The 22,553-nt window shown below is 37.7% G+C and overlaps 1 protein-coding gene across 5 annotated transcripts in view; it reads left to right on the top strand.

Annotated features, from left to right (window-relative positions):
- Positions 1–22,553, top strand: part of MAST2 (microtubule associated serine/threonine kinase 2) — a 175,652-nt gene that overhangs the window by 139,595 nt on the left and 13,504 nt on the right. For 4 of the 5 annotated variants that reach the window (XM_070941371.1, XM_070941372.1, XM_070941370.1 and 1 more), the window contains 13 exons: positions 799–866; positions 2,299–2,384; positions 5,374–5,582; positions 6,318–6,456; positions 8,136–8,268; positions 8,632–8,797; positions 11,682–11,783; positions 12,516–12,638; positions 13,245–13,354; positions 17,655–17,809; positions 19,090–19,391; positions 19,707–19,925; positions 21,244–21,470. In XM_070941371.1, the coding sequence (XP_070797472.1) occupies positions 799–866; positions 2,299–2,384; positions 5,374–5,582; positions 6,318–6,456; positions 8,136–8,268; positions 8,632–8,797; positions 11,682–11,783; positions 12,516–12,638; positions 13,245–13,354; positions 17,655–17,809; positions 19,090–19,391; positions 19,707–19,925; positions 21,244–21,470 (2,039 nt within the window). Of the gene's footprint in view, positions 1–798; positions 867–2,298; positions 2,385–5,373; positions 5,583–6,317; positions 6,457–8,135; positions 8,269–8,631; positions 8,802–11,681; positions 11,784–12,515; positions 12,639–13,244; positions 13,355–17,654; positions 17,810–19,089; positions 19,392–19,706; positions 19,926–21,243; positions 21,471–22,553 lie in introns of all 5 variants that reach the window. The other variant, XM_070941374.1, reaches the window with a different exon arrangement.

The following is a 22,553-nucleotide window of genomic DNA, read 5'->3' as shown; positions in this document are numbered from 1 at the left end:
GTGAAAGGGTAAATTAGCTTTTTATAGGAGAAAGTGTTTTTTACAGCAAGCGTCAAGAGTACAATAATTTGTACTGAAGATGACAAATGGTATTTGCTATTTTTCATTTTTGTCTTGGAATTTTGCTGAGGCTTTATATGACTCATAGACTGAAATAACTTTGAAATTAAAAAAAAGCAACAGAAAGCGAAAAACCTGTAACATACAAAAAGCTAGGACACTGATATAGGACACTGATTTTTCAAAAATGAACATTATAGCCACCTCACTTATTTTAAACATAAAAAGGTCTCTTTTGTTATGAGAAAATATAGAACCTATCCTATATATTATTCAGAATAACCTTACCAATACTAAGGAGATGTATTTGCATAGTTACAAAGTAAAGTGATATAAGTTAATTACAGTGACCATCCATGACATTTTGGTTTGGCCGAAAAATTCTCAGCATGAAAAATCTTGTGTGCTACTGTTTTCTACCGACCAGCATCCAGTATAGGCCCCCTGCAAAAACTCTCCCACTCTTTATACTAGTCAGTGTTTCTCAGGCCAAGGAAGAAGGTAGGCAGTGGCAAACTACTTTTAAAAATGCTGTCAAGAAAACTGTAGGGAATTGTTCAGCAATTGCCAGGTGTCAAGGCTGACTCAAAGGCACACACACACACACACACAAACACACACACACAAAGCTGTGCAGGAAGGACTGCAAATGAGATAAGGGAGTAGGTGTATTATTCTTTGAATACCAATGATTGTATACTGTTACATCTTAAAAGCATATTTTCCCTTTCTTTCCAGAAATGGCCCAGCTGAATAGTTGTGATAGTCCAGATACTCCAGAGACAGATGATTCGGCGGAAGGAAAGGTAGTGATTTAACAGCTCCATTCCATAATACAAAAACGTTTCTGCACTGCTATTAGCAAAGTATAAGTTGTGCATGCGTACATTTTTTTCTAATGATAATTACAGTGGATATAGAGTCTCTACACCCCCCTGTTGAAGTGCCAGGTTTTTGAGTGTAAAAAAGTCAGACCAAGATAAAGCACATCAGAATTTTTTCCACCTTTACTATAACATACAAGCTGTTACAGTCACATTATTCTAGTTTTTTATTTTTATTTTTCCTCCCTATGGATTCCAGTTTGTTTTTCCATTCGATTGAGCAAAGGTGGGAAAATTCTGGGGGATTTATTTTGGTCTGATTTTTTTTTTCATCTCAAAAACCTGGCACTTTAACAGGGGTGTACAGACTTTCTATATCCACAGTAGCTATCTGTTGAATAAAATTAAGTATTATAATGGAAAATATTTAGAAAATGAATAGAAAATTAAATTTGTTAGAGTAGCCATATTTCTGTTTGATAAATAGCAATAGCACTTAGACTTATATACCACTTCATAGTGCTTTACAGCACTCTCTAAGTGAGGGGTATCAAACTCACATTGTCATGGCAGTGTCACATGACATATCGGGACTTCCCCCCCCCTTTGCTAAACCGGGTGAGGGCGGGGCCAGCACGTGACGCATCTGGCTGCGAGTTTGACACCCCTGCTCTAAGTGGTTTACAGAATCAACATATTGCTCCCAGCAATCTGGGTCCTCATTTAACTGACCTCAGAAGGATGGAAGACTGAGTCAACCTTGAGCTGGTGAGGATCAAACTACTTGCGGTCAGCAGAATTGGCTTCCAATATTGCATTCTAACCACTGCGCCACCACGGCTCATAAAAAAATCATATTAGGTTGGAATTTTGAGAAATTACTCTTATTGTCACACACACACACCATCATATCTTTTTGTAGGAAGTGTGACCTCATTTAACACTAAAGTTATTACTGTTCTGGACTCTCTTGACTTCTGAATCAACTGTCATTTAATTTTGCTTAAGTTGAGTCTCAGCCTATTTCTTTAAGGAATAGGGTTATGTGTGCCTTTTTGAAGAATGGCTGTATTAGCTCTTCTTGCAAGGAGGCATTCATCAGAAGTGAGATCCAGTTCCTCGTTGACTCCTTCACAGCTCATACCACCCAGGAGGGCCAGGGATCCAACCCACAGGTGGGCAGTCCTTATTTCACCAAGCACTCTGTTCACTTATCAGGTCGTCCGGTTCAAGCTCCTTCCTTTTATTACGGAAATTGTCAGGGTAACAGAAAAATCACAAGTAGCTTTAGCACAATGAAATCATAATATTTCTATTCATTTATACTTCCAAAGAAGAAATGGGTCAGTGGTTAATATCAGTTACATATTTAATAGATTAAAAGTAGAATGAAAGCTATTTTTGCTATTTTCAGAACCGGGGAGCAACTGTGCAATCCAAGAAAACACCATCAGAAGAGGAGTTTGAAACTATTAAATTGATCAGTAATGGGGCATATGGGTAAGATTAATAAGTTATACTAGCATTTGTTTTTTAAAATCTTATTTTAAAATCTTATTTTAAAAAATAGGTTAATGTTGTGGGAATGCCAATATTAGCATGTTAATATTTTAAAATGGCTGTGGAAGAGATTGTATATGCCATTTGTTTTGTAAATTACAGGAATAAAACTGTAGGCTGTTTTCTAACTTTAAGATGCTTCCCTCCCTTGAAATTTGTGATAGCTCTGCAGTAGAATAACGCTGGTTCCTGTGGTGGTTCTGCTGAAACCTTGGAGGAGGGTAATAAGATGAGAAAATTAGTGTGCTCTTCCTCCCTTACACTGCTGTTTTAGAAAGAAACAAACCACTATTGGGAAGTGCCACAGTAATAACAATAATTACAAAAGGGGTGGAAATGAGCCCTATCTTTCTAAGGTCGCACTTCCATGTGTGAATTTCATGTGTTCAGCAGCAATGCATTTAATAAGAAAACCATCACTGCAAGTTTCCACAGAATTTGAATCCTGATAATGCAAGGATAGAGAGTTCATCCCTCCGCTACAGGGATGGATTTCTCCCTTATTTTGTAATGTGAGCAGGCCTCCCCTTAACATCCAAGTGGAAGTAATCATATTGCATATATCTATAACAGCATTCATCTTAGTGACAGCTGAGATGACCTGGCGCTGGCCACCTCAAAGCAGAAATCATTTTACACAATTAACATGAGAACTGACAGAACTATAGCAGCAAAGACCTTTTCATACCCACGTACCAGTGTGACAGTGAGTGTCATATAAGAAGTGCCTATTCCATGTTAGGTGGCCCAAATATCCAAGATGAATTGGAGATAAATGTTGAGGTGTGCTGCTGCTCACAGTTCCAAGTATACGGAAGGTATAATTTGCCTGCTGAAAGTGGCATATTCATAATCAAAGCAATCAGAAACTGGCATCCTGCACCAGATTGAATTGCTGGTCCCTCAAAGACATTATCTGTATGACACCATATGTCATGCCTGATGCCTTTAGACCACTCTATCCTCCTGGCTAGTCATCATCACTAGTCAACACCTTACTAGAAGCAGTCTGACTCTAATCAGCTATTGTCCCTTTTCCCCAAAGGGGGCTGTAGGGAGTAGGGGCATTTAAATATGTCATAGTATTATCATGCAGATCTCACCCCTTTGGGTAGCTGTGTCATGACAAAATGTCAACTTGCTACAACTGCCCACTTCCTCTGCAGATAAGCACCTTGCATATCATGCCTGTGGCATGTCCTCTTTGGTCATAGTTAGAGTTCTGCTGTTGCATCTGGGTCACCAGAACCACCATGCACTGTGCTTTCAGTGCACTTACATTTAGGAGGCAATAGTTGCTCCTCCTTCTCCAACCATTATTTCTATTCTTGTGTTCCTAACAAGAGAAATGGCTGGATGGTTTCCTGAAATGCCAACTCCCATTCATTTTATGAAGGGGAAATGCTCCTGAGTCACCACGAGGCCATTACATGGCACCACTGCTGCTTCAGGAAGACTAGGCATAGTGCTAAAATCAAGCCTCCTTATATCTTATGTTGATCACTAAATATTAATCATATACCCACTCCCAGTAGCTTAGCTCTCACAGCCTTGGTTTATTTAGTGAAGTTTTTATAAGGAAGCAACATGGTTTAGATAGTGTAATGAGTGAACCTTAAACTGGAGATGGGAGGGAAGAGAAGCCCTATGGGCAAACCTCTTGTTAAAATATAAAAAGAAAGGGCCTTCTTGAATGCATATGCTCACATTTCTTGCAAGTTGCAATGCCCTCAGTACCAGTGTGTGGTCACAGAACTCATTGGAGGAATCCCCCAATAAGCCAACTATCTTGATTTGGGTGAAAGGGTGTATTTAAACTCAAAAACTGACTGAATCTCTCTTTCATTCTTTTCTCTTTTTTTACATCTGATTAAAGCTCTCGTTCAATACAGTATCTTGGATCAAAATTAAAACTACAAATGGAAAAAATAGAAATGGAATTGAGACCTGGAGGTTGTCTCTGAGGCAGCAGGCAACTAAATACTTGCACACCAGTTATCCCCTGATCAAGCAGATGCACCAGTCCATCAATGAGTCCAATTGTCAAGCTGCAATTTTTTCCTTTGTAACTCACTTGCCAATCTCTATAATTAGTTAGCTTCAGAATGGCTCTCTAGATGTACCAGTTGCTTCTTCCGTTCCTGCTATTTCCCCACAAAGTTCCATCACACATTGAGCCCAAACTGATAGCAGCAGGACCATATCTAGAAAATGTTTTGACTTGGGCTGACACAATCCCAAACTAGCTGTTCTGTATACAGATTCGTTTATATGCAGAATGTTTTGCAAATCCCTAATAAATATGGATGTGCAGCTTCCGATCTGAAGCAGAAAAGATGCTTTGGAACAGATCTGACTGAACACATTTGCTGTACCTGTCAGCTGAAGGAGACACTGATAGGTGCTTTAGATGTACTTTTTCTCTTTTGGATTAAATGGCTGCACACCTCTACCTGAAAGTCTCTTCAAAGAAAGGAAAGTGGCCATTTTTTTCAGAGGGATACTGAGTCAAACAAAAGGGTATACAAATCTTAATACACAGGGAGTTGATAAAAATAAAAATAATATTTGACTATAGAAGTTATATTTGAAGAAAAAGTTACATATGAATGAAACAGATTCAATATTTCAAATTTTGTAATGCTAACTTGGTAAATACTGTAGATTTATTTCTAAGAGTCTTTTGTTCTTTCTTGGTTTCTACTTTCATTCATGATTATTGAATCCCATATAAAACTATCCTTTACTATAAAAGAATTAACTTTAAAATTCAAGTAAAGTCTGGAGAACAAAGACAAATTACTTGGTGCTAGTTAATCCTGTCAATTTTGTGAGTTCTTTCTAGCTTTATGGACTGGTCAAACAGGTGAAACTTCAGATGTATTCTTTCTCATTTCCTATATAACATATTGTCCATGTGTTACCATAGTGCAGTGTTCTTGGTGCGCCACCGGAGTACACGTCAGCGTTTTGCAATGAAGAAGATTAATAAGCAGAACCTTATTTTGAGGAACCAAATTCAGCAAGCTTTTGTGGAGAGGGATATCCTAACTTTTGCAGAAAATCCTTTTGTTGTCAGCATGTTTTGCTCCTTTGAAACCAAGCGGCATCTTTGCATGGTCATGGAGTATGTGGAAGGTATCCAGAATTTACCCAGACATTATAGTAAATATATTAATCAAAATGGTTTTCATTAGGAAGAGAGAGATTAAATATAATGATTCATTTAGATGCTAGGGTACATTCATTATTTTCTCAGCCTAGGATTTGTTTCATATCTTTCAAGATAGAATGAATATATTGTGCTATAAAACTTGCTCTGTTCCACCATATTTCAGTAATAAATGCCAAGTCAGCATATTTGTCCATCACTTTATTCTGAATTAAAGAGATCTTACCAATAGAGTTGGCATTTATCAACAGCAGCCAAAGCAATACAGCTGGATGTGGAATGAGCTAATTGATCCAGAAGAGGAAACAGGCACCAAATACTTCCCACTGATTTTTCCTAATTCATCACCACCAAATTATATTCCTATCTGCCTCACATTTCCCTGGTCTTCCTCCATATCATTATCTGTTTAGCATTGTATGGCAGAGTATGTGGCTCCTTTTATATATTAATGTAACATTCCTCAGTTATGTGCACCTATTGAGAATGAATCTGGAAACTGATCTATTATTTCAAAGATAATGCATTGGACTAAAATATTGGACAAATATTGGTCCAATAAAATAACATTCAAAACTCCTAGTCTAGCGTTTCTCTTTTGATTAGACACAGATAGGAATATATTGTATATAGCATGATATACTGTCAGCTTTGTGTAGTCCGATAGTGAACACAGAAATTATGTTTTTATTGTGATCTAGGAGGGGATTGTGCAACTCTTTTGAAGAACATTGGAGCATTGCCTGTAGATATGGCAAGAATGTATTTTGCAGAAACTGTACTGGCATTAGAATATCTCCACAATTATGGAATTGTCCACCGTGATCTAAAACCTGACAAGTATGCTTTTAACTTCTCATGTTTGTACTTGCAGTTGCAGCTGTTCATTCTAAAAATATCTGTAGCAACAACTTGTACTATTTTTTTCTCCTTTGGAAGGGCAACCTTTCATTACAATATTTATTCTTGAATTGCTTCTTGACAAATATCAGATTGTGATTATTTCAATAAAATGTATTGAAAAACTATTCTTTCATTAATTGTGTCCTAAATTTAAAATGAGGCATCTCAACAATAGGAAAGTTTTGATTGTCCTTCTACAATGACACTACATTTAATACCCAGTAAAAGTGCAAGGTGAACAGGGCTATCATTTTATCATTTTATACACATGTACTTGGCTCAGACCTTTAATATGTGAGACATTAAGCAAAGAATAAAGATAGAATTTAAATTAGTAAGAATTTAAACTAGTAAGATTTTAAATTTTCTGGAAGAAAGCAATGAAAAATCAGTTCTGTAACACTGGCAAGAAATGTACATGGATGTAGTAACCAGAAATCAATTAAAGAGCAATTTTTTAAAAAAGCTTTTTGATTTAAATTAATTTGTTTAAAAGCATTACTAGATTTGGGTCCAATTCAGTGTTTGTATATAAAAGTATTCAAATCTGACTCAAATTAGACTCTGGTTTTTTTCTTTAAAATGTTATGTAGCAAGTAGTTCCTTTTATAGCAAGGCTTAGATATATATAAATGGCGATTGTTAGTTACATGTACAAATGGGGAAATGTATGTCAAAAGTCATATTATAGTGAAAATATTAACCTCATAGGCCATGTGCTGATAATAAATGGTAATAGAATTGCCAGTAACCCTGGCCAGAAACAAACTTGGGCTAGGACATAGCTAAATCTGGCTTTGCGCATGCTGGGAAGCTAAACTTCTGGTTTCTGGAATGCACATGCATGCCAGGCAATTGGTCTTCATGCGCGTGCATGCCAAAAATCTTAAGACCAGGTGGCCGCCGTGCATGCACATGCCAGAAACCAGAAGACCAGCTTCCCAGCGCGCATATGCATGCTGGGGAACTGCTCTTCCGGTTTCCGGCGCTCCCACATGTGCATGCCGGGGATTTGCTCTTCCAGTTTCTGGCGCTCCCCCACGTGCGCGCTCCCATTTCGGCACCCGGTGCCGAAAAGGTTCACTAATACTGATAGATATTTTCTACAGTAATGAGATATTAAAGTTATAGGTAGTTCTTGACTTATTACCATTCATTTAGTGATTTTCAATAGTATTGAAAAAAACCTCACCAGTTTTTACACTTAATGACCATTGCAGCATCCCCATGGTCATGTGATCAAAATTCAGGCACTTGGCACCTGGCATGTATTTATTGGAGTTGCACTGTCCCACACAGTCTCAGGGTCACGTGATCACCATTTGTAACCTTTCAGCCAGCTTCTGACAAGCAAAGTCAATGGAAGAAGCCAGATTCACTTAACAACTTGAGTGATTCTCAACAACTGTAGCAAAAAGGTCGTAAAATGGGGCAAACCTCACTTAACAACCTGTCTTGATTAGCAACAGAATTTTTGGGCTCAGCTGTGGTCATACGTCGAGGACAGCCTATGTAATATTTGTTAGAGGGTGTTGATAAATAATAGCATGGTATTGTGGCATGATTAAATGTTCATAAATGGCATTCTAATACTAATCTGTATTCCCCTTTTTCAGTCTTCTCATAACCTCAATGGGTCACGTCAAATTGACTGATTTTGGCCTCTCCAAAATTGGCTTAATGAGTTTGACAACTAATCTGTACGAAGGTCATATTGAGAAAGATGCCAGAGAATTCTTGGATAAGCAAGTAAGCCAAAATTACAGTTTTGAAATTACTATGCATATCTGCATATATTAATTTTTAAAAACTGCCTAAAGCAAATATGTTCAACATGGGTTTTATACCTTGACCCAGAAACAGCGCAGTGAAATTGAAGTTTTAACTCCTTTAAGTATAGCAATGAAAAATTCTATTCAGTTTGGACAGATTTAAATTAATCAAATCTCAAATGTTTTTGCGCAAGTGTTTAATTAAAAATATTTACTTTTTTTGCAATGAATAATGAAGCTGTTCCACATTGTTTAAACATGATTTACATTATAATTTTATTGTTCGAATTTCTTCATTAGAGATTTTCTACATCATAACATTTTTATATTTTCTTTTCAGGTATGTGGGACTCCAGAATACATTGCGCCTGAAGTAATATTGCGGCAAGGTTATGGAAAGCCTGTGGACTGGTGGGCCATGGGAATAATCTTGTATGAATTTCTAGTTGGTTGTGTTCCTTTTTTTGGAGACACCACAGAAGAGTTATTTGGGCAAGTTATCAGTGGTAGGTATCCAACTTTTATAAGTATTAAATGTCTTCTTGAAATTGATAAATTTAATTAAATAAGAACAATATTTGTAATTTATTATCATTATTTAGTAAGCTTATCTCATTTTGGAAAATGGATACTGTCTCCTTCAGGTCCAAGGTAATTTCCCCTGCAATACAATAAAATCAACATTAAAAAGCAAATGTCATACATCAATTCAGTGGGTGCAAGAAAAGCAAGAGATGCATAAATCTTATTTGGAAATTAAAGGTTTTGCTTCTGTTCTTCATTTGTCAACTATCTAACCTGAAATTTGCAAAGTCATCCATGAAATCACAGAAGCAGAGCCAATTACACTTAAGACTTCACCTATAATATAATTTGGCTAATTCACCCATGTTGGCAGTAGTAAAACAGAACATGGGTACTTTGGGACCATACCAAAGACCTGCCTCGTTGATGTAGCCAACCAAATATATAAGTATTGTATATTTTTAAATGGCACAAATTGCGATTTTAATGTGCCATGTTATACAGTTTTCATTGTCTCTGATCCAAAAGGGTATTCCCAATCTTTTATTAGTTTCTGCTATGGGCCTATGGCTTTTATTTTATGGTTTTTGAATTCTTCCCAAGTTTAACAACATTTGGAAGGGAGAGGCAGGAAACCCCTGTATTGTGAGTAGAACTACATTCATAGAGAGTAGGATTCAAGATGCTAAATGTTGAATGTAAAAGATGCTAAAAGAAGAATGTTATAATTTTAATATATATACAGTGTGGTTGGTAAAAAAATAAATTAGTCTACTTCCATATATAGTGGCATGTTATTTAACATTTGAATGTGTTACAGTCTTAAATATGTTATTTTAGATCATAGAACCTCCATACAGTACAATTATATTACATTGTATTATGTAATACAACACAATTGTATTACAAAAAATATTAACTCAGTTGATAGCTAAATATCCATATCACCTCAGTACATGTATGGGGGCCGCGGTGGCTCACATGGTAAGACGCTGAGCCTGCACTCTGCTGAGGTCTGTAGCTCCGTGGCTCGATTCCCGTGAGTGAATAAACCGCGTAGGGACAGGAAAGGAGCCTCCCCCGATGTTCTGTCCCCCGTCCTCACACAGACAAATGCAGTATCAAACACGCTTGCCAATAATTTATTGTATAAACAGACCAGAATTCCTGGCAGACGAGAGTTCTGGCAGCTAACTATAAAACACCTGCCAAGTCCAATTAGTACTCCCAAAAAGCAGGAGAGGCCTTATCTGCAGTCCATTTCCAGAGCGACAAATTATCCACAAGAGTTTAGTCCAAAATATATCTGAGCTGAAGTGCAGGATTCACGATGTGACTCTTTTAGAGTTTAAACTTTTGTCCGTCACAAAGCCTGCCGAGCAATCACGCCCCCTTTTATCCCTTGTGGGGCATGGCTCAGTGACTCAGCTCAATCCCTGGCCCTCCCACGCCTCTTCCTTTGCTGCACACTCTTTTCCCTCCGACGCTGCCTGGGATCAAGCAGGATTCATCATTATCACTCTCTATCAATGGGTGCTCCGAAATGCCTTCCTCCTGGCCCATCCCAGGCTGTTCCTCCTGGCCTTCGGATGGAACCTGAGGCATTGCCAGAGAGGAGGGTCCTGGAGAGGGAGGCCTTGTCAGTTCCTCCCCCTCACCTTCTGAGTCCTCTTCCTCCATGAGGACAGGCTCGGGAGTCGGAGTCACAACACCCAATTGCCTACTGCCATTTAGGCGTCTTGTGGGTAAGATAACACCGCCAGAAAAAAATCCTTTCACAGAGGCAACCAGCCACCTCGGTGATCCCTGGCTAACACGTGCCATATGCTAAAAAAAACCACCCTGCAGTACATTCAGTAGCACTCTGCATATTGTACTTCAAAAATGATTCAGAAGTGCTTCAGACCTCCTATGAGGGCAGCATATTTTGCTACTCATTAAAGCACACTAACTTTTTTCAGATTTCCATATGAGCCTGAAAAATGCTGCTGCTGCTTTATGGAATTTCAGATTTAAGCTTAACACAACTCTTAAAGCAGCAGTGAAAGCCAGTTTGGTATAGGATTACATCACCAGTCTAGAAACTTGGAGACCATGAGTTTTAGTCTTGGGCACAAAGGCAGCTGAGTGACCTTGGGCTAGTCCCCCCCCTCTTCTCTCCCTCCCTCCCTGAAGGAGGCAACGACAAACCACTTCTGAAATCTTCCCTGCCAGGTTCCCCTTATGTCCAGGCAGTCACCAAGAGTCAACATTGACTTGAAGGCACAAAATAAAATAAAGCAGCAATGCTTTTTTTCCTTTTTGTCCCAGGGAGAGAATCTAAACTGTTTCTTTCAGGCATGCCCTTTCTGAGTATTGACTGTCCTTGAACCAATTATTTTATCTATCTATATGTACTATATTTAATATTATACACATGCATTTAATCGAGCAGTGGTTGAAAGAATAGATAATAATTTTATGTGTACCTGGAGAATGTCTTTCGTAATACCACATTAATTTTCTTGTGCATATCATCTGGTACATCTCATTAAGAAGTCTCCTGACATTGAAAGCAGAGTTGTCAGTAGGGCAGGAGATGAAAGCAGCATTGTGTTGTTCCAGTATAAGCTCTGCTCCTTTTTTATGTGTATCATGACGTTTCACAAACATATGAAAGGAATGAAAGCACAATCTGGCTTTCATCATTTTGACCCAATGATCAGATCCCTCAGACACTTCTAACTGAAGAATGCAATTGGTAGCAAGGGCGGAGAGGGGTGGGCTTATATCTGAGGGAGAAGTTGAGAGGCATGAGACATGAAAACACTATTCTATGCATAGAATCCTGTGCAGAGTGTAATCCTGTCAATATGATTTCTGCAGATGAAATTGTCTGGCCAGAAGGAGATGAAGCTTTACCACTAGATTCTCAGGACTTAATTGGTAAACTCCTACGACAAAACCCTTTGGAAAGACTGGGAACAGGTGCTTCATATTTATAAAAATGATTTTAGAATGACATGTAAATTGTTTATTTTTTCATACTTACTAATATTAGATTATATGTCATTTTGGGTATACATATATGCTGCTTATATGCCATTTTGTCCATTTAGAGTGAAATAGCCCAAAAAGTGTAAATAGTTCCATAATACAAAAATATAATTGCATATGTAATCTTAGTGCTTGTTTCTTGCCACTTTATAACTTAGTACAATTATTGTATTGGTGGATTTCGTTTTAGTAGAGACTAATATTGGCCAATATTTAAACATTCCTCTAAAAATGCATCTGCTGAGAAATAGTTAGATAGGTCCCAGTATTTCTATTCAGTGTTCCATATACTTCCATCAGCAACAATATTAAAACATTTTGCATTCTGCTTTGTTGCTTTGTTGGAATTTATGAGATTGAACATGGATTCTCATTCCTCATAAAAACAAAAACTGTATAAAAGACTAACTTACAATTTAAAAATGCATATATTTACATGCAGTATCTCCTTACTCCTTCCTTTATGATAGTTAAGTAATTCAGATGTATTTGAATTTATGGTTGTTATCACAAAGACCTAAAACATCACCAATTCATCTCCTGTCATTATTTTGGAGAAGAAAGTTAGTGTAACATGTCTCTATTGAGCTCTGATTTTTATTCAGATTTTAGATGAACTGTACTTGCTACTATATGAAGAATTCCTCACAATTGTCATTACAGGTAGTGCTTTTGAAGTGAAACAACACAGGTTCTTCAAAGACTTAGACTGGAATGGATTACTACGGCAAAAAGCAGAATTTATCCCACAATTAGAGTCAGAAGATGATACTAGTTATTTTGACAGTAAGGAAAAATGATCAGAGATTATAATTATTTTAGCATCTTGCTTATGTTTTCATAAATATAAGAAATTACGACAGCAATGAATGAGTGGTATTTACAACTAGTCCTTAAAGTTCTGGCCATCCCAACATCATGATTGGGTACTTGGCAATTGGCTTGCATTTAACAATGGTTGTAGCATTCTGTGGTCACATGATCACCATTTGGAACCTCCCCTGCCAGCATCCTATGGTCACATGATCACCATTTGGAATCTTCCCTGCCAGCTTCCCACAAGCAAATCAAGGGGGAAGCGGGCAGGGAAAGTTTCAAATAATTCCTGAAACTTGTTCCCCTCCACACTGCTTTTTCTCCTGAGGATCTTGTACTTCTCCCCAAGATCTTATACTCTGTAGTGTGTGCCTGCTTGTACCCACTGCACATGTCTCCGTGCCTGTGCATCCTCCCACACTCCGCAGCAGCCACACCCTGGCATGCTCATGACCTACTATGGTAGCCACCTATTCCTTACCGCACTACCTTTGCTTCTAGGTGCAGAAAATACTAATATGGTAGGCTTTCTCCTTGTGCAAATACTTGAGCTCAAATCTGTTTTCTTGTTTGCAGCTCGTACTGAGCGATATCAACACTTAGATTCTGAGGAGGAGGAAGACACAAATGATGATGATCATATGAAAATTAGACAGTTTTCCTCATGTTCACCTAGATTTAGCAAGGTATGAGGTGTTGCTGAATAAATGGGTTTTGAAAATTCTGATGAAAACAATTTGAAAAACTCTCTATAGTATGTTGGAAGCTCAACTTTTCAAAAGTAGGTCACCAATATGTACAATAGAGGGCTCTTTATAAAAAGGACTGGTGTCACAAGTTAGTTTGATATATGCCACAGTTCCCAAACTCCCCACGATTGTGCTCTGGAGCATTGCATCAAATTCACAAGGGTGTGATGGAATATTTTGAATTTTTGTGATGTCGTATCTTTGCAAAGCTGGGTTCTCAGCAGTGTTAAAATAGAAATTGAACAGTGAGGTCAGGATATCATGAAAGATTCTAAACATGTATTTGATGACATAGAAGGCACATGAGTGACTTGTTCATGGAATATAATTTTGAAATTCTATTTAATAAGTATTCATTACATTCAGTAATTTAAGCCGCATACTCTCTTTGATCACAATTAGAAACTGCAGATACAACTGAAGCAGGAGTGAAATGCTCCTGGTTCGGACTGGCTCGGGCGAGTAGGTAGCGATGGCGGCGTGCAGTTCAGAGAACCGGTAGTAAAAATCCCTGCCCCCGCCCTCCCATGCCCAGCTGAGCCGGGCGATCATCAGAGGCTTTTTTTCTTTTAAATGCCTCTGACGAGCCAAACTCTGACGATCCCAGCTGAGTTGCCTGCTAATCAGGCAACTCAGCTTGGATCGCCAGAGCCATGTAAAAGAAAAAAAACTTTTTTCCCTTTAAATGGTTCTGATGATCCAAGCTCTGATGACCCCAGCTGAGTTGCCTGCTAATCGGTAGCAAAAATTCCTCCCCTCCTCCCCCTCAGCTTGCTTACCTTAGCTGCTGGTCACAACGCCTTGCTGTAATCCCTGCAATCCATTGCATCAGCAAGCAACTGAATCTCCCTGCCTGCAATCAAGCAGGCAGGGAGTTGTGGACTTCAACTCCCAGAATTCCTCAGCCAGCAAAGCAAAGCTGGCTGAGGAATTCTGGGAGTTGAAGTCTACAAGTCTTAAAGTTGCCAAGGTTGGAGACCCCTGTTCTATTGGGTAAGTTTTTTCTCCTTTGGGAGCTTTAAAAAAATAGTTAATTAGGGGTTTTTTTAGTTGTTCTTTTTTTAGACCTAGCCATTTAAAGCTTAGGAAGTTTTAAATTTAGCTGCTTTTATATAAAAATAAAAATAAATAAAAATAAAATAATATTTGTGCAGCTTTCTGAGATTTATTGTGTTTCTGTAGTGTTTCAATCTAACTACACAAACCCACAAAATCTCACAAAGCTGTATGGAATTTTGTGTGTGTAAAGTGTGAAAGTTGGTTTTTTGGGCTTTTTGTGGCTGTGTGAGGTTCCTGCTTGTTGCAGGGGCCAATTTGGGTCTAGCACAGCTGCTTTTACATTGTGGGTGAGCCTGTTGTGTTGTGTTGTGTTGTGTTGTGTTGTGTTGTGTGTGTGTAAAGTGTGAAAGTTGTTTCTTTGGGCTTTTTGTGGCTGTGTGAGGTTCCTGCTTGTTGCAGGGGCCATTTTGGGTCTAGCACAGCTGCTTTTATATTGTGAGTGAGCCAGTTGTGTTGTGTTTTGTAGGTTAAAAAAGGGCAAAGAAGTGACATTGACTTGGCCACGCCCACCTGACCAACAAGCCACGCCCTCCTAGTCACCTTACCACCAAGCCCCGCCCACTAATTAAGCCACGCCCACAGACCCGGTAGCAAAAATTTTTAGATTTCACCCCTGAACTGAAGTTACTTTTTGTTTACACGTGCACATAAACACACACATTATTTTTTTGTTTGTATGTATGCATGTATGTATATATAGCAGATACTTTACAAACTTAAGTAATATTGTAAGAAAATTAAGGTTGATATAAACTGGAAAGGAGTTCTGTGAGGGAGCAGAGAGAATAAAGTGGAAACTAAACCAGTATCTTTAGGGGATGTGATGTTGGCATGCTTATATTTTACACTTTGAAGAATAATACTGTATTCAAAGTGGGTGGCTCATTTGAAAGTCTTGTCTGACAATTGGGCCAGATAATTTATTAATAACGACCCTGTGATGTTGTGAATTTTTTATAATGATATTTTCATCAGTTTGATATGCAAATCAGATTCTCAGTTGAGTTCAGTCTTAGAAACATGAATTTCTTTTCTCCTTCCAATTAATTCTTCGGTGATTTAAAATGTCAGTGTAAAACCACTGAGGCATGATTGAATATGCACAGTGGTCAGTTGGGGGTATAGTTTCTCTTTGAAATACCTCTTTGGGTTAGGCTTATTACTGTGGAGTTTTGGGGGGAAGTAGATTAACTATGGATTTTTAAATGTTACCAACTTATTCATTTTCAGCATTAAACAGATAAAGTACTGCTTTCCAAAATGACTGTTTCAAATGTTGTTTGAGCTGTTTTAAAAAGAATTCTAGGGAGCACTAATACAAGAAATTATGTTTTTGATCCAATTAATTGTTATATATTTAATTATGTATGTGTGTGTATGTATGCAGAAATAAATATAAATAAAATATATTAGTATGGTTCATTTCTTCCACTCTGAGAAAGTGTTGGGTTCCATTATCTTTTTATTCTTCATCATACCTATATGGGTTAAGAGTTTGCACAGAGGTCCATTCTGAATTTCTTAAAGCATACAGTATTGTTAATAAAAGTTCTGCTCCTGTAAGGTCCATCAAATTCCTCCTTTTTTTTATAGTGTTAGCACATTCAACCTGAGGCTTTGCTTAATAGAAATGCTTTTTTCCCTTCCTAATTCAATTTGTTTTATTTATTCTTCTGTTGGTCCTTCTTCAAGATTTCCAACAGTTGTCAGACCATCATTGTCCTCTTGTTGTAGGCATCTATCTGACTGTCCATCAGAAGGACTCCATTTTGCAAGTTTCCCCCTGAATGTGTATAAACTATGCCATGTTTGCCTTGATGAAAGTCACACACCAGACATTTGTAAATATTACATTTATTAAATGCGCACATGATAGTTCTTTTAGTTTGCAGTTATCTGTCTGGGAGCATGCTTGTTTCTCCAAAGTTTCTACTATATCCCAAATAGTGTCTGGGAACAAAGATATCTCTTTGGGAGACTGATTGAATTTTCTGTTGCCTGTGAGGGAACCCTATGATTTTTACCTTTATCAAGGGTACCACTCCATCTTGCCAATGACTAAGCATCTATGGTGGCATTCCACCATTTTCTGTGAAAGGTACCCCCATTTCTTATTCACATGCCAGAGAATGTCAGGACATTCCTAGGCCAGTACAGACTAATTTGATAGACTCTTGTCATCGGAAGAGCAAGAATTCAGGTGGTGGTGGTGATTTTAAACTTGTACACTGCCTGACTCTCAACAATTCTGTAAATCTATATAGCATCCATTATCAGTGAAAGATGTGAAGGTAAGATATAAGAGGAAATTCAGGTTTCCTTTTCTGAGGAGGTGTTGCTTCAAGAGAGCACACATAGTTTGAAAGTTGTCTGGATATAACTTTTGAATTATCATGTCCACTAACAGTTCTCTCTGTATTACTGTCAAAATCTTTTGAGCCTAAAGATACCATTTTGAATACATCTTCTCCCATTGAAAGTAACTTTTCTAACAGCTGTCTTGTTGGCTTTTAGAAGTTCCTTACAATGAGAACCTGCTTTTCTTATTTTTCATAGGGACAAGATAATCATTTTCCAAGATATTTCCTTCCTTCTGAAGTCAGTCTTAGCCCTTTTCTTGAATCAAGACATTGTTTTGCGTTTTTTCCCCATAATCTCTAAACACCATCACTTCACTCTTTGGAAGCCAGTTGTGTTTTCTCTCTTTATTTGTACTGTTTAACATCATTTCTCCAGGATCAGTGTTTATTCCTAGTCTTCCAAGGTCCATTTAAAGGATGTGGTTTTACTTGTAATGGTAGTTTACGCTGAATGGTCATCTGTGAATCCACACTGTCCACTATCCCATTGTGCTTGGTCTCAAGTAACTCACTGTTCCTTCAGAATCTCCTTGTTGGTCTTTGGAATTGAAGAGATATGGTGGCATCTGTGCCTAATTTCACTATACATGGAGGGTATTGGTTGCTGTACTTTAAACAATTCTGTAAACTTTAGAATCGTTTATATAGCACTCTTCACAGGTATAGTTTTTAGACACAGTTTTATGTGTCTAAATTCTCAGATTTCATGGAGAATACAATTATAGATAAGTAACAGCTAATCAAAAGACATAACCAAAATCAGTATTTTAGTTGAGTATAATTTAGTTTGCTGATGAACAGTTATATTGTACCTGTAGGTATATAGCAGCATGGAACGTCTTTCCATTCACGAAGAGAGAAAAACGCCACCACCCACCAAACGGAGCTTCAGTGAAGAAAAGGATGACAGACACGATAGCCTTGTGGGCTTGAAGAATCGAGACCGCAGCTGGGTGATTGGATCCCCTGAAATGTGAGTTTTTGTGAATATATTCTACTTATCTTTTGGGGAAAGGGATATTTTTTGGAGAGAGAAAAAAACATGTATGAAATCAGAAATCAGTATGCAATTTTAGTACAATGTTTAATTTAGCTTTATGAAAAAAGAGAGAGATTGGGATGAGATTACCAAGGGCCTTGGTAGTACAGGGGTTTAAGGCACCCTGTTATTAAGCTGGTTATTAAGACCAGCTGCCTGCAATTACTGCAGGGTTCGAATCTCGCCAAGGCTCAAGGTTGACTCAGCCTTCCATCCTTTCTAAGGTCGGTAAATTGAGGACCCAGTTGTGGGGGCAATAAGCTGACTTTGTATAAATATACAAAAGGATGAAGGCTATTGCTGAGCACATTGTAAGCCGCCCTGAGTCTTCGGAGAAGGGCGGCATATAAATCAAATTAAAAAAAAAAAAATTCATAGAATTAGAATTTCTAATTTCTAAGTTATGGATTTATAGATAACATCTTGTTCAATATCCTGCTCAAGCAAGATCCACTAGAGCATCTGCAACAGCCTCTGTCTTAAGAACCAGGAGGACCCAAATTCTACATCCCCTGAGGCACAGAGCTCAAATTTTGGACACATAACTGCCTCTCAGTACAGACTACTTTATAGAGCTGTTAATAAAGGAGTAATCTTAAGGAAACTCCCCCTCACAAGCTGCTTTCCTGTAAAATAGGGGTCCCCGACTGCTGGGTCACATTCTACTACCAGGCCATGACCTATTCGGAATTGGGCCATTTGAGTGGCTGGCCGGAGCATGCATGTTCAGCAAGTGGCGGGCCAATGATCACTCGTGCATGTGTGGTGGACTGGCGGGGACTTGTGCACGTGCATGGCAGGCTGGCGAACACTAGCATGCATACACGCCAGCCCGCCACTCACGCAGGTTGTGCTGCATGCATGCACCCTGGCTCGCCACTCACACAAGGGCTGTGTCTGCGTGCCCTGGCCCACCACTCATGCTGCCCAGTTTCCTTCTCCCCCCCCCCCAGCCCCCTCAACCCACAAAGGTTAAGGACCGCTGCTGTAAAAAATAGTCAAGATATAAATGTAATAAATAGGTAAATAAAAATAAAGTTCAGTCTGATTTTTTTCCTTGTCCTTACTTTCTTTCTTCATTTATTAGTTCAATTTAATTATCTTTGCCCGATTTTAGTATTTCCATGCTTTTTTACCACCATTAATGGATTTATGTTAAAACCCTGTTGTGTGCAAACTGAGTGATGGCAATGTGTTTTGTTGTTTTCTTTCAGACTACGTAAACATATCTCAGTGTCTGAATCCTCTCATACAGAGAGTGACTCCAGCCCACCCTTAACTGTCCGTCGGCATTGTTCTGGGCTTCTCGAAATGCCTCGTTTTGCCGTTTCAGCTGAGGAAGAAGGAAAAAAGAAACAGTTAGATGGGACATCTTTGCCTCTGACACAACCTCGGGAATGTCTTCCTTATCTAATTCCAGAACAGTCTATAAAAAGAGAACTCCAACTGGGTGATAATGATGGACTAAAAACTCCTACTTCAACTGTCAGTAATATGAGCAGCTCAACGTTTACAGGTATATGGGACTGGCAGCATTGTCTCTAATTCTTGGCCTGTTATCGTAATTTGGCCTGTCAGGTTAGACCAGGCCTGCACAACTTGTTGAGGGGAAAGAGCCACATTGATAAATTAGAAACCCTGGTGGGCTGCAAATACCAGAAGTGCTGTTCAGCTGTTCCACAGCTAGTGGAGTGGCAGAAGTGCTGAAGCGGCTCTAAATATATCGCTTTTAAAAAAAGACTGGTGGGCCATACAATACAACTACCTTTGGAGGAGAGGCAAATAGAAATTCCATATGGCTCTGACCTTTTTTTTTTAAAAAAAATTGTAGGTGGGAACACTACAGATGTTTCTGATCATTATACTCGCAGCAACAGCAGTGAAAGTCCAGACTTTATGACTCCCAAGGCTACCAGTGATCTGGCTGTGCGTCGAGCTCGACACCGGCTACTTTCAGGTGATTCTGGGGAAAAGCGGACCTCCCCACGGCCTGTCAATAAAGTGATCAAGTCGGCATCAGCTACTGCCCTCTCCCTCTTGATCCCCTCAGGTAACCTATCTGTTTCAACGACTTTAAAAAAATCAAAACAAAATAGACTACAGCTAAATATGACAATAACCACTTTCTAAGATAGAAAGACTATTTTACATCTTTTTCTCGGTTTGCCAGGAATCACACAATTCTACCTCTAATATAATAGTTTTGCCATGGATAAGCTTGTGCTATAATGAGGAGTGGGATTTCACTGTGATTTCTTATTAGCTATGATTTGTATACTGTTACTTTTAAATCTAACTTGTTTTGATAAATCACTTCATAAATGATTTATCAAAACATTTGTGGAATCATAAATGATAAATCATTTCAAACATATTTGATAAAACATTTCCAATGATCGTGAAGTTCATATTAGCCACTTATGTAGTACTATGTTGATATTGTCTTGCTGGTGCCAATAAAATTGCCAGTATCAGCTCTACTCTAACCCCTAAGGAAAGATGATACCATCTAAGAAAGCCCTATTATGAACTCCAAAAGCCTGAATTTTATTTAACAACAACAACAACAACAATAACAATAACACAGCTATGGATGAAACATGTAACAGTGATACCCATTGTCATCAGGGCACATGGTACCATGTCCAAGAATTTTACAAAACACATCAAGAAATTGCAGCTTTCTGCAATAATACCAGTGGAACTGCAAAAAAATGCGCTACTTGGAACATCATATATTTTAAGAAGATACTTGGTTGATACCTAGGACACTGGCAGCAACATGTATCAACCATTAGCACCAATCAATCATATTTGTGACACATTTTTAAATGTTCAGTTGACTGAGTTTCATGTTTAATGAATAAAAGAGAGATAATAATAATAATAATAATAATAAAAAAATCCAGAATTACCTCACCAAAACAGGAACCCAAATATATGCCATACCACTTAATTCTTTGCTTTTAAGAGTTAGCAAAATGTTTTATCCAATCTGCAATTAGGTTTAATTTTGTTTTCTATAGCTTCTTTGTGAATACATGTTTGTAGTTCATGACAGACTAAAACCTGGTGCATTTTAATGTATAGTTTCTTTAAAAACTGAATAAGAAATTCATAGTTTAAAATATTTTATTTTTGAGCACATATTTACAAGTGAAGTGCACCAGATATAATCAAATACCAAGTTGCCATTTTCCTGGTGGTGGTATTATAGCATCTTTTTCCACAATGGGGAAGAAAAATAAAAAGAAACTTTCAGTTCTGGAGTCAGAAAGCTTATTTCCCTCTTAACACATTATTGCAAGTTTTATTTTCTTTTGAAAACTAGGTTTTCTAATTTGGAAGCATTTTCTTTGTTCATGTAGAACACCATACCTGTTCGCCATTGGCTAGTCCAATGTCACCTCATTCTCTCTCCTCCAACCCATCTTCAAGAGACTCATCTCCAAGCCGAGACTATTCTCCTACTATTATGAATCCCAAACCACCAATCATCATCCATCGAGCTGGGAAGAATTATGGTTTTTCACTTCGTGCAATTAGAGTCTACATGGGGAACAGTGATATCTATTCAGTGCATCACATAGTCTGGGTATGCTTGGACTTATTGGATTTTTATGTCGTAATTTAGTAAGAGCCTGCTTTGAAAATTAGAGCAATGTGTGGTACCTTTAACTTAATAAAAAAAGCTTGCTTATACCTAAACAATCTTTCCCAGAATTACCTCTGGAACGATTACTTCCTTTGTAAAAGAAAATATGTGTAGTTGATGTATGTGCATGGAAATATCAAAATTGAAACCTATAATTACATTTAATTCCTTCTGAGTTGTCTTGACAGTGATTGTCTGTTTCAGTTCTTTCTAGCCTTAGGGGTTTTTTATATATATACATCTGCTTAGAGTTAGTTACATGTCTTAAAGCATTACTGTCTTCTCAGTTAATTGATCAGGATTTTGAGTTTAGTTCAGCTGTGTTATAATTTATCTTGTTTTGGTTACATTTTCTTTATAAGTATATTGTTATTTGTCTGGATTATTTTTCACAATGAATATTGTCTATTGTGCCATGTTCACAATTGAAGGGAAGCAAAATTATGTTCAAAGTTCCCTATAGGCTTTGCTCAGTGTTTATTTAAGTAGAAATTGATCTTTGAAGCTAATTAGCAGCAATATAATCATAATAGGAAATAGAATAGTTTAGTAAATTGATTTCTGACCTGTATTTTTTATGACCTTACAAAAATTGCATTATGCATACAGCTGCCAATAAACATAAGCCCCATGTAACAAACAGAATTTTTATATTTAATTTTATTAAGAATTTTAATTATAATAGTAAAATCTAATTCAAACTAAACAGAAGAAAATGAAAAAAGGAATAGGAGAGAAAAGTAAGAACGTAATACAGAAAAAGTAATATATAAAGAAGTGACTTTCAACCTTCATCACAAGTATAAGCAAATTTAGAGATTCTTTTTTTTATTTTTATTGAAAAGTTTTATAAGAAATACAAACAATTTTCTCCCCCCCACCCTTTCCCCCTCCCCACATAATAGAAAATGTACATTTTCTTATACATAATAAATCCTACATATACATGTTTCCCTTAAAGAAAGCATTAAAATAAGACATTTTAATTACATTCGGAGTTGCTCTTCTTCTCTTTCTTCCCTC

Source organism: Pituophis catenifer, unplaced genomic scaffold (assembly GCF_029215685.1).
Source record: "Pituophis catenifer annectens isolate HBS135680 unplaced genomic scaffold, rPitCat1.0.hap2 SCAF_3, whole genome shotgun sequence".
NCBI classification, from domain to species: Eukaryota; Metazoa; Chordata; class Lepidosauria; order Squamata; family Colubridae; genus Pituophis; species Pituophis catenifer.
This window is presented reverse-complemented; position numbering and strand designations above follow the sequence as displayed.